The 16,234-nt window shown below is 39.7% G+C and overlaps 1 protein-coding gene across 4 annotated transcripts in view; it reads left to right on the top strand.

Annotated features, from left to right (window-relative positions):
* Nucleotides 1-16,234, top strand: part of LOC148861638 (phytyl ester synthase 1, chloroplastic-like) — a 154,799-nt gene that overhangs the window by 20,336 nt on the left and 118,229 nt on the right. For 3 of the 4 annotated variants that reach the window (XM_088982148.1, XM_088982144.1, XM_088982145.1), the window contains 3 exons: nucleotides 7,866-8,024; nucleotides 8,141-8,245; nucleotides 9,116-9,219. In XM_088982148.1, coding sequence (XP_088838274.1) covers nucleotides 7,866-8,024; nucleotides 8,141-8,245; nucleotides 9,116-9,219 — 368 coding nt within the window. The remainder of the gene's footprint in view (nucleotides 1-7,865; nucleotides 8,025-8,140; nucleotides 8,246-9,115; nucleotides 9,220-16,234) is intronic. The other variant, XM_088982147.1, reaches the window with a different exon arrangement.

The following is a 16,234-nucleotide window of genomic DNA, read 5'->3' as shown; positions in this document are numbered from 1 at the left end:
CCCTCTCTGATGTCCTACATGTTCCAAAATTTTCCATTAATTTGTTCTCTGTTAGTAGTGTTACTAATTCCTTAAACTGCTCAGTGACCTTTTTCCCTTCTCATTTTGTGATTCAGGATTTGGCCTCGGGGAGGACGATTGGTAGGGGACGTATGGTTGATGGACTTTACATGCTAGAGAATAAGGCTGGTCTTCATGTTACAAAGTCTATGAGTCAGTCCTGTAAGAGTCAAGTTTATTTAAGAGAAAGGAGGGACAGATCTGTCAAGAATCTGTCCCTCCTTTCAGCAACTTGTGTCCTCTTGCTTCTCTTCTATTCTCTCCCTTTTCTCTCATCTTCTTTTCTATTTTACAAACCTAAAACCTTTTAGGATTCAAGACTGATTACAGTCTTGATCTTCTACTCTTCATAATTCCTTTCACATGAAGGACTTGGGCCCTCTCACATATTTCTTGGGACTGAAAGTACATCATAGTGATCGAGGGTATTTTGTTTGTCAGCAGAAGTATGCCTCTAACCTTGTTAAACTTGCTGGTCTTAATGATGAAAAGCATGTTGATACACCTATGGGGCTAAATCTTAAGTTATCTAAATCTGAAGGTCCATTACTTCCTGATGCTACTTTATATCGCCACCTTGTGGGGTCCCTCATATATCTCACTATGACTCGGCCTGAAATTTCTCATGCTGTTCAGGTTGTTTGTCAATTTTTTTTTTGCTCCTCGTCAGCCTCATATGACCGTTGTTCATCGCATCATTCGATATATTAGAAGCACAACTTCCTAGGGATTGTTCTTCTCTTCCTCTCCTATATAGTTGAGAGCATATGCTGATGTGGATTGGACTGGTTGTCCAAACACTCGTAGGTCCACTTCTAGGTGGTGTGTTTTTATGGGTGATTCACTCATCTCTTGGAAGTGTAAGAAACAATAAACAATTTTCAAGTCTTCCACTAAAGTAGAGTATAGGGTCATGTCTTCGGTTTGCAGTGAGATTGTTTGGTTACAGTCTTTATGGATCTTGGCATTCAGCTTCCTACTTCTACTCCTCTCCATGCAGACAATATGAGTGCTATCAAGATTGCATCTAACCCTGTCTTCCATGAAAGGACCATGCACATCGAGGTGGATTGCCACTTTATCCGAGATCTCTTCGCTATTGGGTCTATATCGCTTCCTCATATAGCCTTGGACATGCAGATTGCTGATATCTTCACCAAAGCTATGACTAGAGTTCGACATCTCTTTCTTATAGACAAACTGATGCTTATGTCTAGGCATTAGTTTGAGGGGGTTGTGGAGACTCTATAACTTGATGTATCTTATTAGTATAGTCCTTGTTGTAAATTACTTATACTTCTTATTTTTCTTTTCTCTTTTAGCCCTATATGGGCATTCTTGTAATTGTACATATCTTTTAATATATAAGAGACTCTTTGAGGTGGGGGTCATTCATTCTTGACACCTCTAAGATTATTCTTGTTCTTCTCTTTATTCAGACAAGAATGTTGACAGATTAGGCTCACGAGCCAACCCGAAGATTATTAGGCTTGAGCTCGGCTTGAAGCTTGGTTTAGATCGAGCCAACCCGAGCTTTTCATGAATCAAGCTCAAATAGCTTGTGAAAAGCTCAGCTTGTGGCCACCCCTAGCTATGACTAGGCAAATTGAAATACTAGGCAAAGCCCTACAAACATGTAAAGTCAAATGACCAAAATGGCTCTTTCATACAAAATTACAAATACAACAATTTCTATGATACCTGAAAGGTATCATACTGGAAAAAACTTTAACTAATCAGAGACTAATGTGAATTTGAATGAATACCAGTTGATACCAATTGGATAATACTAGTTCATTGTTCATTAGTTTTTTAGGTATGATACCTTTTGGTATCATAGTCGGACTCTCATCATCATCATCTAATCTTTGTCCCAAACTCCCAGTATATGGGTTGGCTACATGACTCCTATTTTTCCATTCTATTTTGTTCAGTGCCATATCCATTGTTAAATTATGGACACTTCAATCATTTCTTATTGCTTCAACCCAAGTCCTTTTCGGTCCGCCCTTGGCTCTTCTAGCTTCTTTAACTTGTAGCAGACCACTTTTCCTAATAGGTGCTGTAGATGCTCTTACCATGTATATGATCAAACCATTTCAATCTACTTTCGCTTATTTTATAACCTATTGGAACTTCTCCTAGGTTCATTCGTATGACTTCATTTCTAACCCTGTCCTTTCTAGTTTTACTAGTCATCCATCTAAACATATGTATTTCTCCCACATTCATCCTTTGGACATGCTTTTTCTCAACCGCCCAACACTTTTCTCTGTAAAACATATCTGACCTTACAACTATTCCTAGATGCTTGGGAATGCTTCTTCAAAATGTTGATAACAAGGTGTATGTTCATGTTTGTTCTTGCATGGTGAAAAGTTAACGATATTGAAATTGAAGACTTCAACTTTGAGGTGGAAAAGTGAAGTGGAGATTGTAGCCAAGAAATTCGTGTTCGAAGAAGGGAGAAACAAGGGAAGTTATGGAAGGGAGAGCTACAAGGAGCGTAGAAAGTGTGGACGGTTGATGGAGAAGTGAGGTGGTGATTGAGAAAAGATGTTGGTCTTAGAAGGAAAAAGTTGAAATCAATTGATGTTAAAGATCAAAGAAGAAGGGAGAACTACGATTTTGCTAATAGAAGAAGCGGTACAATGGTTGAGAGGTTTCACTAATGGGGCTCTACTCACTATTAAGATCGTTGGGTGGAAAAGCACGCTGGATCTCTCAAGGAGAAGGTATCAAGTCAGTCTAAAAATCAACCAGAAAGGGTGGTTTTTGGAGATTACAATATTTTTTGGAATACCCCAGAAGGAGAAAAGAGGTTGGGGTTGGAGACTGTTGGCTCAAATTTGAAGGAGAGACCGAGTGCCATGAGCTAGAGGAAACCCAGCAACACTCCTTGGAGGCTAATAAGTGAGAGGATTTGCAGCAACAAATATCAGTGACTAGCCTTGGAAAGGTCCATAGGTTAGCATTGGAAAACGATTTCAGAGGTTGGGATAGAAGAATGATTGTAAAGGCTGAGAAGAAGTTTCCTGATTGGAAGTTGATTGTAGAGGCTATTATGAAGGAATTAGAAATATCCTCTGGAGTTTTGGTATTTCCTTTTCATGAGAGAAGAGCTATTTTGGATATAGGGTCGAAAATGGTAAACTTTAGGTTGGTGGAGACTAGACAAGGGGTGGTGGTATTAGAAAAATGGTCGTTCTCTTGCAAGAAGGTGGAGGTAGTGGCTAAAGCTTTTGAGATATTGTTGTTTGGCTTACCTTTCACTCTATGGAAGGAAACCTCCTTTGAAAGGATCACTCTGGGGGCTTTTAGAGGTTAATGCATCTGTTTTGCGAGCAACAAAGGTGAAGATTACTGGAATTTTGCTGGAGGATGTTCCTCAGATGATTGATATCCTCGCCAACGGTCTCTGCACCAAAGTTTGGTTGGTCACTAGACCTGTTCATGGGCCGGGCCGATCTTTGCCTATGTATCCATAGAATACATTCATGCTTGAGCCCAACCATTGGGCCTAGGTCTTTTGCTCGAGCCCAACCAGAAATTTTTCATTTTTATTGAATAAAAAAGTTTTTTATTTATATTAAAAGCCCTCAAAACTAAAATATAATAAAAGATCTCATTATTACTTGAAAAAGAGAGGAGAAACAAAGAAAAAAAATATTGTATATATAATTTATTAAATAAAATATGTTTTTTATTATATAATATATATTATCAAGTCAGGCTTAGGATCGGGCTGGTCTTTTTTGAGAAAGCCCGAGCCCAACCTGAATAAAGGTCAAACTTGGTGTTTAGGCTTGAGCCCGAACCCATGGGCCTAAAATAATGTTGGGTGGGACCGGGCCAACCCATTAGGCTACTCGATCCATGAACAGATTGGTCATGGAATATGAAACGCCACTATGGAGGAATGGGCTAGAGGTTGAAGAAGATGCTGATCTGGCAATTAAGAATATGCGTGGCGAAAGAGGTGAGGAAGCCCTTAATGGTGTGTGGTTCTCGGAAGGAGAGCAACTAAAAGTTGGGGCCCAACTTGAGATAGGCCTTGACCCTTGAAAATGAGAATCATGCAAAATTCCCTAGAGAAAACTTTAATTCAGCGAGTGAGATTTCTTATGTCAAAGCAACCAGGGGCAGGGCTCAGTTACAAAACTTCATACTCGATGGGGGCCTAACTCATACTAATTCGATGTTGGGCGAGTTGGGGGCCCAATTAACTCGGTCCTAGTAGATGCTGCTCCGAGAACCCCCTATTTGCTAATGTTGTTCATTCATTCATTGCAATAAAATATTTTCTTAGAAGGCAATGGAAGTTATAAAATCATTATTTTTTGTGAGAAATAAGAATTTCAGACCCTAACATAGACTTGTTCGGGCTTGCCTCGAGGGGCATGGTCGGGGGTTTGGGGGCGGAGCCCCGGCCCAGTCGTTAGACTCAAAAAAAGCAAAAAGACGCATGCCTGGGATGAGGCGCAAGGCACATCAGGCACACCAGGCGCTTGCCTTTTGAAAGTGGTGCGCCTAGGCCTTGGGCGAGGCACATACCCCAAAATGCGCCTCACCTGTGTGCTTAGGCATGCCTTTTAAATCACTGGGTGAGTGATAGGTATCTCCTCTCTACCAATTCTCTAACCCCTCACTAAATTCCTAGCATCAGCCCTACCAATCAATTTCCCGAGGACTTCCGCAATCAGAGTGAGCAGGAATGGAGAAAGAGGGTCCCCTTGCCTAATTCCCCTAATAGCTTGGAAATGATCAACGGCAATTCCATTAACTAGAATTGACTAATGACAAGTCCTGATACAACCTAAGATCCATTTGCACCATCATTCACCGAACCCAAAATTTTTCATTATTTCCACCAATAAACCCCAATCAACAAGATCATATGCCTTTTCTAAGTCCAATTTACAAATCAGTCCCTTCCTTCCCGATCTCTTCATCTCTTTAACACATTCATTTGCAATCAAAATCTAATCAATAATTTGTCTATCCTAAATGAAAGCCCCTTGAGCCGATGAGATCAATGAAGGTAATACAGCCCTAATTCTCTTAGAAAGCACCTTAGCAATTATTTTGTACAAACTATTGATCATACTAATTGGCCTGTAATCCTTTGGGTGCACAACATCAGGCTTTTTAGGGATTAAAGCAATAAATGTGGAGTTGAGCCCTGGATAGATTACACCTCTCTCGAAAAATTCATTAAAGATTTCTATAAATCATTTTAAAACTTCCAGCAGCCTTGGTAGAAAGCCATCATAAAACCATCTAGACTAGGGGCTTTAGATCTATCCATAGAGAAGACCTCTTTGATCTCTTCAATCTCAAAATTTCCTTCCAACCACTCCTTAGAGTTCTCAGTCAGCTTAGGCCAATCTAATCCATCAAATCTACAATCTTCTATTCAAAGGTCTTTTAAATATTGACTTAAAGTGATCCACAAAAGCTTGGGCAATCTCATTATGATTGGGCAGGGTGGCATCCCCTACCAACAACTTGGAGACAAAAGTTTTCCTCCTTCCATTAGCCAAAGCATGGAAAATTTTGGTATTTCTACCTCCCTCTTTAAGCTAATTATTCCTTGATTTTTGTCGCCAACTTATCTCTTCCTTCAATAAGAGATATTCCAACTGTTTCCTTAGAGACCACCTTTCATCTTTGTCCCTTTCTTCAAACAAGCCTGAGTTTTCTTTTGCATCTAGATCCTCAATCTTACTAATCAGCTCTTGCTTCCTCTCCTCAAGTCTCCCAAACTGCTGGATGTTCCACTCCTTAATTTTGGCTTTGAGTTCCTTCAGCTTCCAATGGAACTTCATTCCTTCCCACAAGGCCCTTGGATTGCTCTCCTCCCACCATTCCTTAACTTTTTTCTATGAATCCATCTGCACAAAGCCACATGTTCTCAAACCTAAAAGTTGCTGGACCTCTTCCACCCAAATCTTCCTCAAAGATTGAAATAGGCCAATGATCAGAGGTGATTCTAGGTTAGGCTCTAGACACTAGGTTACCCCAATGCTCCTCACAATCCAAGGTGAATAAAAACCTGTCTAATTTAGAATAAATTGGAGTGGACTACAAATTAGACCAAGTAAAATATGAACTAAAATGTCTTTTGCTGTTTAAAACAATATTCACATTAATTGTGATATGCAATTTGATTCAACAATTTGCTCATAAATTGTGTGATAATTCCATGAAACAATTTCATTTTGCTATTTGAATCCTTTTATCTGCATTTTGATTTGAATCCCAAATCATGGGATTTTAAAAACATTGGGGAGTAAATCAATCTACCTTTTTTTTTATAGTTAATAGAGTATGCCTGTATTCATTGGCAAGAAAAGCCGTGCTTGATTAGTAGATTTGATAGCAAGGAAAATTACAAGCAGTTCACAGCTGACAATACATGTAAAATTTTCAATTTATAAATTTACAGAACATTCTCATGCCCAGGGATTCCCCAAAGAAGACTTTCATTTTTTGCTACATTGTCAGCCAGGTAATTGTCAGTCCTTGGAACGCACCTTAACGAGCAGTTCAGGCTGCTTGTTATTTCTTTTACTTCTCTAACAAGAAACCAGTAAATCCAAGGGATCTCTTCTGCACATGGCCAATGGCAACAACTTCACAATCCCCCTTCACAATCAGATTTCTCCAATTACTCATAGCTGCCAACTTTAGTCCTTAAATTATAGCCAGCATTCGTCCCTTGCTCCTCAATGATTTGCCATACCATATTGGCACTGGAAAACTGAGTAAAATATTGTTTCTATCATCTCTCACTGTCCCTCCTATCCTGACGCACCTGGGTTGCCTAAGCTGCACTCATCAAAATATAATTTTATTCTGCCTGTTTCAGGAAGTCTCCATTCTACTAATCTGGGTTGGTTCCTAATGAAAAAACCAGCCACAATTTGCCAACCTTTCCATAGTTATTGGTTTTAACCCCCTTTAATCCTTCATTCAACGATGCCCAACATACTATTCTCACCTTGATGAGTTCTATTAATGACTGTACATCTTGTTCTTTGTTCTTAATAATCTAGCCTTCCTCTCATCCCATATACTCCATAACATAGGAGCTTTTATGCAATGCCTAAAAAATCTTTGTTCTTTTTGTATGAGAGTTTGATAGACTTTCTGTGAAGAGATCAATGATATTTGGAGGTGCTTCCCAAGAAGTCCCAAAAAAGGAATAGAAAGTAAGTCCATGCATTTCTGAGAGGCAAATTGACATGACAATAAATGGTGGTTTGTACTGTCAACATACCTTTCGTCTTTCTTTATTCATTCCCTTTTTTTGATAGATTCTTTATTCATTCCCTTTCTGTATATATTCTTTTTATTAATGTGTTTTCATTATCTTACGAAAAATATACTCTTTTTTCAGTTGGAATAAAAAGAAAAGGTGATAATAAATTTAGAAATGCGTGGGTGAGTTCTTAGGTTGGGGTTTGGGACTAGAAGGTATCACTGTGGGGTATAAAATGATGCATGGTGTAGGACCCTTTTGTTTCCAATGGATTTTAAATTTATGGATACTGGCAGGAATATCTTATTTTCTCCCTCTTTCTCTCTCTACATTTTGTTTGCTTAACACTTCCCTGTAGGTTCATAGATACCTAACTGAAATGGTAATTTTCTCCATATTGTGGATGTTTTATCATCTATATTTATGTTTTCAGATTGACCAATATATTGTACACATTTTTATTGTATTTTATGCATGCAAACAATTTCTTGGATTTATCAATGGAAAAACTAGTTATTTTTTTTCTCTCCCTTCTGTTTAGGACTGGTGAAATTTGTTGAAGATGCTGTGAAACTTGAGCATGCTTTAGCTCCAAATAAGCCAATTTATTTAGTTGGGGATTCATTTGGAGGATGTTTAGCACTTTCAGTTGCTGCTCGTAACCCTTCTATAGACTTAGTACTGGTATTAGCCAATCCAGGTCAGACTGCCCATGTGTGATTTATCTTTTCTATTATAAAATTTGTGCTTTTTAAATCATCTTTGATTCCTTTTAATTTGTATTATAAGTTAGCAATATTTTTCCTTTTTATTTAGCAACATCATTTGGAAAATCACAACTTCAACCATTGCTCCCGGTTTTGGAGGCTTTGCCAAATAGACTTCATGTTACTGTCCTTTACCTTCTAAGCTTCATCATGGGTATGTGATTTGTCTCTTTGAAATCTTAAATGGGATTCTTTTTTTATTGTGGAAGAAAGTCAGAATTATCTTATAATTTTGGTATTATTTTTTCTTAATTGTTTTTGGAGTCAGAGTATACATTTGATTATTCCTATGGGTTATATGTACTACATTATGTAGGTTTGTTTTAATTCTAATGCAATTAGGAGTCAGTTCTGGTCAATTTCTTAGTTGGAGTTGGAGTCAATAAAGGGTGATCCAAGCCTACATGTTGAGTCTATAAATAGGTTTAGTAGTTGGAAATCAGAAGAGTTGCTTTGGTGAATAAAAGTTTGGTTTAGTGAATTCTGGGTTGTAGCAAGGTTGGAGACATCAACCATGTAGCACCCACCACACCCAAACAAAGTACCATCTTAGCAAAATTCAAACCCCCATACAGAAAAGGGAGTGAAAAATGGAGGAAATCAATTCAATTTTCATTGCCAACTCCTGTATTTATATAGTTACAAACAGATCTAATAACTGGATCCTGCCTGACCATCCTAACTAGCTGATGTGGCTTCCTCCTGTAAACATACTTAATGGGCAACGATTGGGCTTTCAGAGGTTACCCACTGGCTGAGTGTGGGCTTGGACTGTAGTTGGACCAATAGTTGTTGGCTGCTGGGTATCAAATCTGTTAGTCAAGTCTTCTTAATGTTTGCTCTTCCACCTATTCACATGTTCTTTGTACTCTTAATGTTGTAACTAGTAAGTTTGTTTGGGATCCATTTGATGACCATCCTGTTGCTCTTAAGTTTGTTGAAATCCACAATTTTCACCTATTTTCTGTTGTGTTGGATTTCAATTTGTACTCATCCTAGTTTCTCCCATATTTCATGACATTAGGTGATCTAATTAAGATGGCAATGGTCATTGATGATGGACTTCCTCCCGCACGAACACTTGAACAATTGTTGGGAAATCTCACTGCCTTATTGCCACAGCTTTCAGTAAGAATCTGCTTCCTTTGCTTAAGGTTTGTGTGTTTAAGGTTCTGATTTGTGATGTGCATGATCAGTTTTTCATTTTTATGTATTTAATTTTACTTGTCTTGATTGTGTGTCAAAAAATTACTCGTCTTGATAAGTAATAGAAAAGTTTTCAAATATAGCAGACCCAAGTAGGTAGGTTGAAGAAGAGAGAACAGAGAAAAAGAAGAGGTTAGAATGAAAGAAATCAATTAGAGTGGGAAGACGGTCTTGTGGTGTGCGCGACTTGTGAAAAATGACTAGTATACCCTCCGTGGGTGGCAGAAACATAAGCCGTAAGATAAAGCATAAGAAAACAGCAACATAAACACAAACAAGGAGAAAAATAAACATCTCAACGTTCCCCCTCAAGTTGAGCATAGGTGTTAATCATGTCCAGATTGTCTACACAATGTTCCAAATTAGCTTTAGAAACTCCTTTAGTGATCACATCCGCTATCTATCCTCCAAAATCCACAAATGGTTGATAGACCTCATCAAAAGTTACCCTTTCTCTTATAAAATGTTTGTCAACCTTGATATGCTTTGTTCTATTTTGCTGTATTGGATTATGGGCTATATTAATTGCTACTTGATTATTTCAGTAAAGCACCATAGGCCTGTCATATTAGACTCCCAACTTATCTTGTAATGAACAAACTCATAACACCTCTGAGACTTCATGTGCCTTAGCCTGTACTCTGCTGATACAAATATGGAACAAAAGAAATGGAAGACATGCAGGTTATGGTCAAAGTCAACAGGTTGACTAGTGGATCTAACTTACTATTTTACTCATAATAGTAGTCTTGGTGTCAAGTTTGGTTTGTGTTGGTTTAATCATTAGAGAGTTAAGTTTTAATCTTGTAGAAATTTACTATTTATAGTAACTTTTGAGATACTATTTAGAGCAATTCTTTCAATTGCTATTTATAGTAAAATCATTACTAACTTTTTTTAGTAATTTATGGTTTCTTATATAAGTTAGAAGAAAATGAAAACACCAAGAATTAAAGGGAAAAATAAGAGTTTAAGAGTGGCGATTTCAGTTTCAGATCTTAAGTTGACATTAAAGAGAAAAAGTAAGAGAGAGAGAGGGAGAGAAGAAGAAAACCTGTTCGAACCCAAGAGAAGAGAATAGTTCTAATTCTCTCTTAGGTTGACCAGGATATATAGATTACTAAAATAAATAGAAAAAGTCTTTTATGCCCCTATTTAAGTTGGGACACATCAGCACTCACTAAAAGACACAACATCATATTAATAAAACTCAAATGACTATGCTACCCTTCTTTAGTTGACACTAAACACTCCCCCTCAAGCTGGAGAGTATATATCATATAGTCCCAACTTGTTACATATGTAATCCACTCTTGCTCGGTTCAACCCTTTGGTAAACAAATCTGCTCATTGACTCCCTGTATTAACATATGCTGTACTTATCCTCCACTAAGAATCTTTTCTCTCACAAAGTGACAATCAACCTCTATGTGCTTTGTTCTCTCATGAAAAACTGGGTTAGAGGAGATGTGGACTACAACTTGGTTGCCACAATATAGCTTCATCAGAGTGGTAACCGAGTACCCCATCTCCTATAGGAGATTTCTCAGCCACACTAGTTCACAAGTTGTATGTGCCATGGCTCTGTATTCGGCTTCTGCACTACTTCTTGCCACCACGGTTTGCTTCTTGCTCTTCCATGTCACCAAGTTACCCCCAAGGAAAGTACAATAACCTGCAGTAGACCTTCTGTCAGATATAGATCCAGCCCAATGAGGATCTGTATATCCCTCTATTTCAATATTTCCACCACTCTTATATAGCAAGCCACGACCAGGAGCTCCCTTCAAATACCTTACAATCCTTAGGACAGCGTCCCAATGTGGAACTCAAGGATTCTGCATAAATTGATTCACCACACTCACTGCAACTGAGATATCTGGCCAAGTGATAGTTATATAGTTTAATAGTTTAGCTTGCCCACCAACCTTTTGTACCTTCCTGGATCTTCAAACTCCTCACCTGTATCACTGTTCAACTTGACATTCAATTCCATGGGTGTTTCCGCTGGTTTGGCACCCAATAAGCCTATCTCCTCCAATAGTTCAAGAACAAATTTCCTCTGGCACAAATTAATACCATACTTGGACCTTGCCACTTCTATCCCTAAGAAGTATTTCAATTTGCCAAGGTCTTTTGTTTGAAAATGATCATGCAGAAATGCTTTCAACCCGTCAATCCCAGGCCTGTCACTGCCAGTAATAACTATATCATCAACATAAACCATTAACAAAATCTTCCCCACATTAGAGTCATAGCTGAATACTGAATGGTTAACCTGACACTGTTTCATGCCAAATTTCTTTACGACTTCACTAAATCTGCCAAACCAAGCACGAGGGGACTGTTTAAGTCTATAAATAGCTTTCCTGAGCCTACACACCTTACCATCCTCTCCCTAAGCAACAAACCCGAGTGGTTGCTCCATATACACCTCTTCAAGAAGATCACCATGCAAAAAAGTGTTCTTAATATCAAGCTGAAACAAGGGCCAATCATGTATAGCAGCTAGGGAGATCAAAACACGAATAGAACCAATCTTGGCAACAGGAGAGAAGGTCTCTGTGTAGTCAATACCATATAACTGTGAATAACCCTTGGCAACCAATTGAGCTTTCAATCTCTCAGCACTACCATCAGGCAAATACTTGACCGTACATACCCACTTACATCCTATAGTATGCTTACTTGGGGGAAGAGTGGTGAGATCCCACGTATGATTATGAGCTAGAGTTGAGAGTTCTTCCATCGCCTGATGCCACCCCGGAGAGATAAGGGCTTCTTGGACATCCTTAGGATCAGAAACAGAAGATAACAACAAAACAAATTGTCGATGGGAAGAAGATAGGTGAGAAACATAAACATGAATGAAGATAGGATGAAGGGTACAATTACGTTTACCTTTCCGCAGGGCAATGGGAAGGTCAAGGTTAGAAACGTGGGGTGATGGTGTTACGGAAGTCACTTTTGGATCCGTCGACGATGAATAAGCTAGAGGGGCCGGTGCATGTCGATGCGTATACACTTGATAGATAGGTGGCCATGCAAGAGGAAGTGGCACCGGAGGTGAAGATTTAGGTACAACTGGAACAAGAGGAATGGGGTTCGTGACAGGAACTGGAAGCGGAAGGAAAGAAGAAGGGGAAGAGACATCTGACCCAGAAAAGAACGGAACCGACTCAAAGAAGGTAACATCGGGACACACAAAACAATGTTGAGAACTGGGATTGTAACACTTGTACCCTTTTTGGGTCCTAGAATAGCCATGAAAGACACACTTCATTGATCGTGCATCTAATTTGTCTTGTTTGGGACCAAGATTATGAACAAAGTACACACACCCAAAAACCTGAGGAGTAAGAGGAAAAGGAGACAATGTAGGAAACAGGACAAGAGACTAACCATCAAGGATGGACATAGGCATTCTGTTAATAAGAAAGCAAGATGTAAGCATAGCATCACTCTAGAAACGTTTGGGTACATTCATATGGTGCAACAGGGACCAAGCAGTTTCTAAGAGATGGCGATTTTTCCATTTAGCCACCTATTTTGTTTGGGGGTGTAAGAGCAAGAGGTTTGATGAACAATACCATGTTGTTCTAAATATTGCTGAAAGGGTGTATAAAAATATTCTCGGCCATTATCTAAACGTAGGATCTTGATGTGAATACCAAATTGAGTGCGGATTTCAGCATGAAACTTTTGGAAAATAGAAAATAATTCACTTCTTTCTTTCATAAGATAAAACCATGTCATCCTTGAATAATCATCAACAAAAATAACAAAGTACTTGTATCCATTGTGTGACACTACTGTATTTGGACCCCAAATGTCCAAATGGACCAAAGAAAAAGGACTCGACATACGATAATCGATTCTAGGACTGAAGTAAACCTGATGATGTTTCCCATACTGACACGACTTACAATCCAATGTAAAAAGACGACTCAATGCTGGAACAAGTTGCTTAAGTGCTTTAAGAGACGGGTGCCCAAGCCTGCAATGCCACTGGAGAGGAGTGAGAGGCGACTGAAGAGCTGTTGAAGAACCACCACCACCACCATCAAGGTAATACAGTCCACCAGCTTCATGCCCTCCACCAATCTTCATCCCCGTCTCGAGATCCTGAAATACACAAGATGAAGGATAAAAGGTGATAGAGCAATTAAGAGACTTGGTCAATTTACTAATAGACATAAGACTAAAAGGAAATTTGGGTACATATAGAACTGAAGACAAAGATAATGAACCAGTTTTAACATCACCAATACCACTTATGGAAGAAGTGGAACCATTAGCAAGAGTGACAGTGTTGATTGTAGAGGATGAAGAAAGTGAAGAAAACACACCTGGAGTCCCAGTCATGTGATTGGAATCTCTAGAATCAATGATCTAGTGGGAGGATTTGGATGCCAAACAAGCCATACCTAAGTGGGCAAGTGTAGCTGTACTCGGTTGAGAAGTATTCAGGATCAACCGCTCATATTCAGTATGAGAAATACTCATCATCTCCTGTCCGGAGGCATCTATAGGTGAAGGTGTTGCACCGGTCTGTTGACTCCCTTGTTCCATATCACCACTTGCCACTGCATGATTTGCCTAGGATGACGGTGAAGGGATAGGATATCCATCAGATGGACGCCCAAAGATTGCAGAATAAGGGGGCGAATTTCAAAAATTTCTCTCCCTTCAACTGGGAATCGCATTCCCTATTTAGAAAATCATATTTTCAAGGATCATTCTTGAACCATAAACTGAACCAGATCTGAACTAAAAGGAGTAGGATGGGATTATACCTGGTACGGAGAAACAGTATCTCCCAATGGAGGTGTTCACGCCCAAGGAAGGATCCAAAATCTGCTCCCACTGAAGATGGCGCAGTGCAGGATGGAGCAGAATCAGTAGTGTTCTTCCAAAAGAACTTGACCCTTCGCAAGAATCAACAGGATGGCTTGTGAATACAGTTCCAATCAATCTTTTCTCCAAAAGATTGGTACCAAGATCAAATCTTGATTACTCCTGTAGAGAATAGGAGATCGAACTGCTGGAGGCGGCGGCTGCAGGAAGGAGGCGGTGAAGGGATAGGAAATCCATCATATGGACGCCCAAGATTTCCAAATAAAGGGGGCGAATTTCAAAATTTTTTCTTTTCCTTCAACTGGGAATCGAATTCCCTATTTAGAAAAACATATTTTCAATGATCATTCTTGAACCATAAACTGAACCAGATCTGAACCAAAAGGAGGAGAGAGAGATAATACCTGATACAGAGAAATAATATCTCAATGGAGGTGTCCACGCCCAAGGTAGAAACCAAAATCTGCTCCCACTGAAGATGGCGCAGTGCAAGGTGGAGCAAAATCAGCAGTGTCCTTCCAAAGAACTTGATTCTTCCCAAGAATCACCTGGACGGCTTGTGAATACAACTCCTACCAATCTTTTCTCCAAAAGATCGGAATCAAGATCCATTCTTGATTTCTCCCAAGCAATGGAGATTGAACTGCTATAGGCGGCGGCTGCAGGGAGGAGGCGGCTAGAGAGTATTTGCAGGGTGCAGAATTCTCTCTTCTGCGATCTCAACTCTGAAGACAAGACAGTTGGTTGTCTGTTGTGATGTGTCTAAAGGCTGCCGCCCCCTCTCCCTTTTATAGACTTAAAGGGATCAGCTCCTAATCCCATTAGGAGTTGCTAACCCAAATCATATATGGATTAGAAGTCCCTTTAAGATAAGGGATAATCCTTATCTTATCTGCAGATTAGATCAGCCCGCTCCTAATCTAATTAGGAAGTTTCCAAATCTAAATCTCATTTAGATCTTGGACTCTCTAAGTGGATAGGGTGTGGGCCCAATCCTATCAGCTGATCTTATCTCAAATTTCGCCCCTTAATGACTAATCAAATTAGCCCAGTTCGAAATGGGCTTAAGGCCCATTTAGGGTTATGTATTCATTTAGCCTTCCAAACTGCTGCCTAGTTGGGCTTCCTTGTATGGCGTGGGACCCAAACATTGATCTACACATCAACCACATGGGTTCAGCCCAGCCTTTGTTACAAGGCCTGGCTGAATACACTGTTATGGACAGTGCACCCCCTGAAACCCATCAGATGGGCTCTATGGGCCCAACACTTACCCTAAGTGGTCCCTGGGCCAAGCTACCTTGTAACACCCAGGGACTATGGGCAGATGCAAGATTAGCCCATCAGGTATTATCCTCAATGGCCTTACACTTAACCTCTCAGCCCATAATGATCATACACTGCCCGACAAGAGAGGACCTCTCCCTCGGCTGTAAGGAACAGTGTTGCACTCTCTCTCAAGTATGGATCCCGGGAATTAAAACCTTTTGCAAACATTTCAAAACCATAATATATATATACTTTTTATATCTCATATAAAATATATTTTGCAAAAGAAATCTCAACGATTGAAATCGGCTGCCGTCAGTCTTGGTTTCCATCAGTGAGAGTGCATCCCCGATCATTACCTTTGTCCGACAAAGGGGTTGATCCTGTCACTATGATCACCCACTCAGATGAATCCTCAGACTGTCCCAAACTACCCATGTTTTGACCCCCGCTAAGGATCTCACTGATTGGTACATCAAAGACAGCCCAATCAGTCACCTAGTCCAGTATCATAATCGAGTCTAGGGGTCGGGTGTAATTTTCCAGTTTTGCCCATCAATTTCCAAGGTCCAAGGAAATACTGGAAATCTGGTCTAGTTCAAAAATTCAATTAATCCCACACTGTATGTGCCTAGGGTCTCACCCCGACAGCTGAGACAAGCCACCCCAACCGACTTGGTGGCACCACATTGTCGCCTTGTCAGGATAGGTCTCCCCAGACCGACCCATTGGTTGTGAACATTCTAAACTAACACGAGTCTCATTAAGTGTCCAGTTTAAGGGTATTACGCAGAAACATACCAAGGGAACA

Source organism: Nelumbo lutea, chromosome 4 (assembly GCF_056320005.1).
Source record: "Nelumbo lutea isolate HS-2025 chromosome 4, American lotus-T2T, whole genome shotgun sequence".
NCBI classification, from domain to species: Eukaryota; Viridiplantae; Streptophyta; class Magnoliopsida; order Proteales; family Nelumbonaceae; genus Nelumbo; species Nelumbo lutea.
This window is presented reverse-complemented; position numbering and strand designations above follow the sequence as displayed.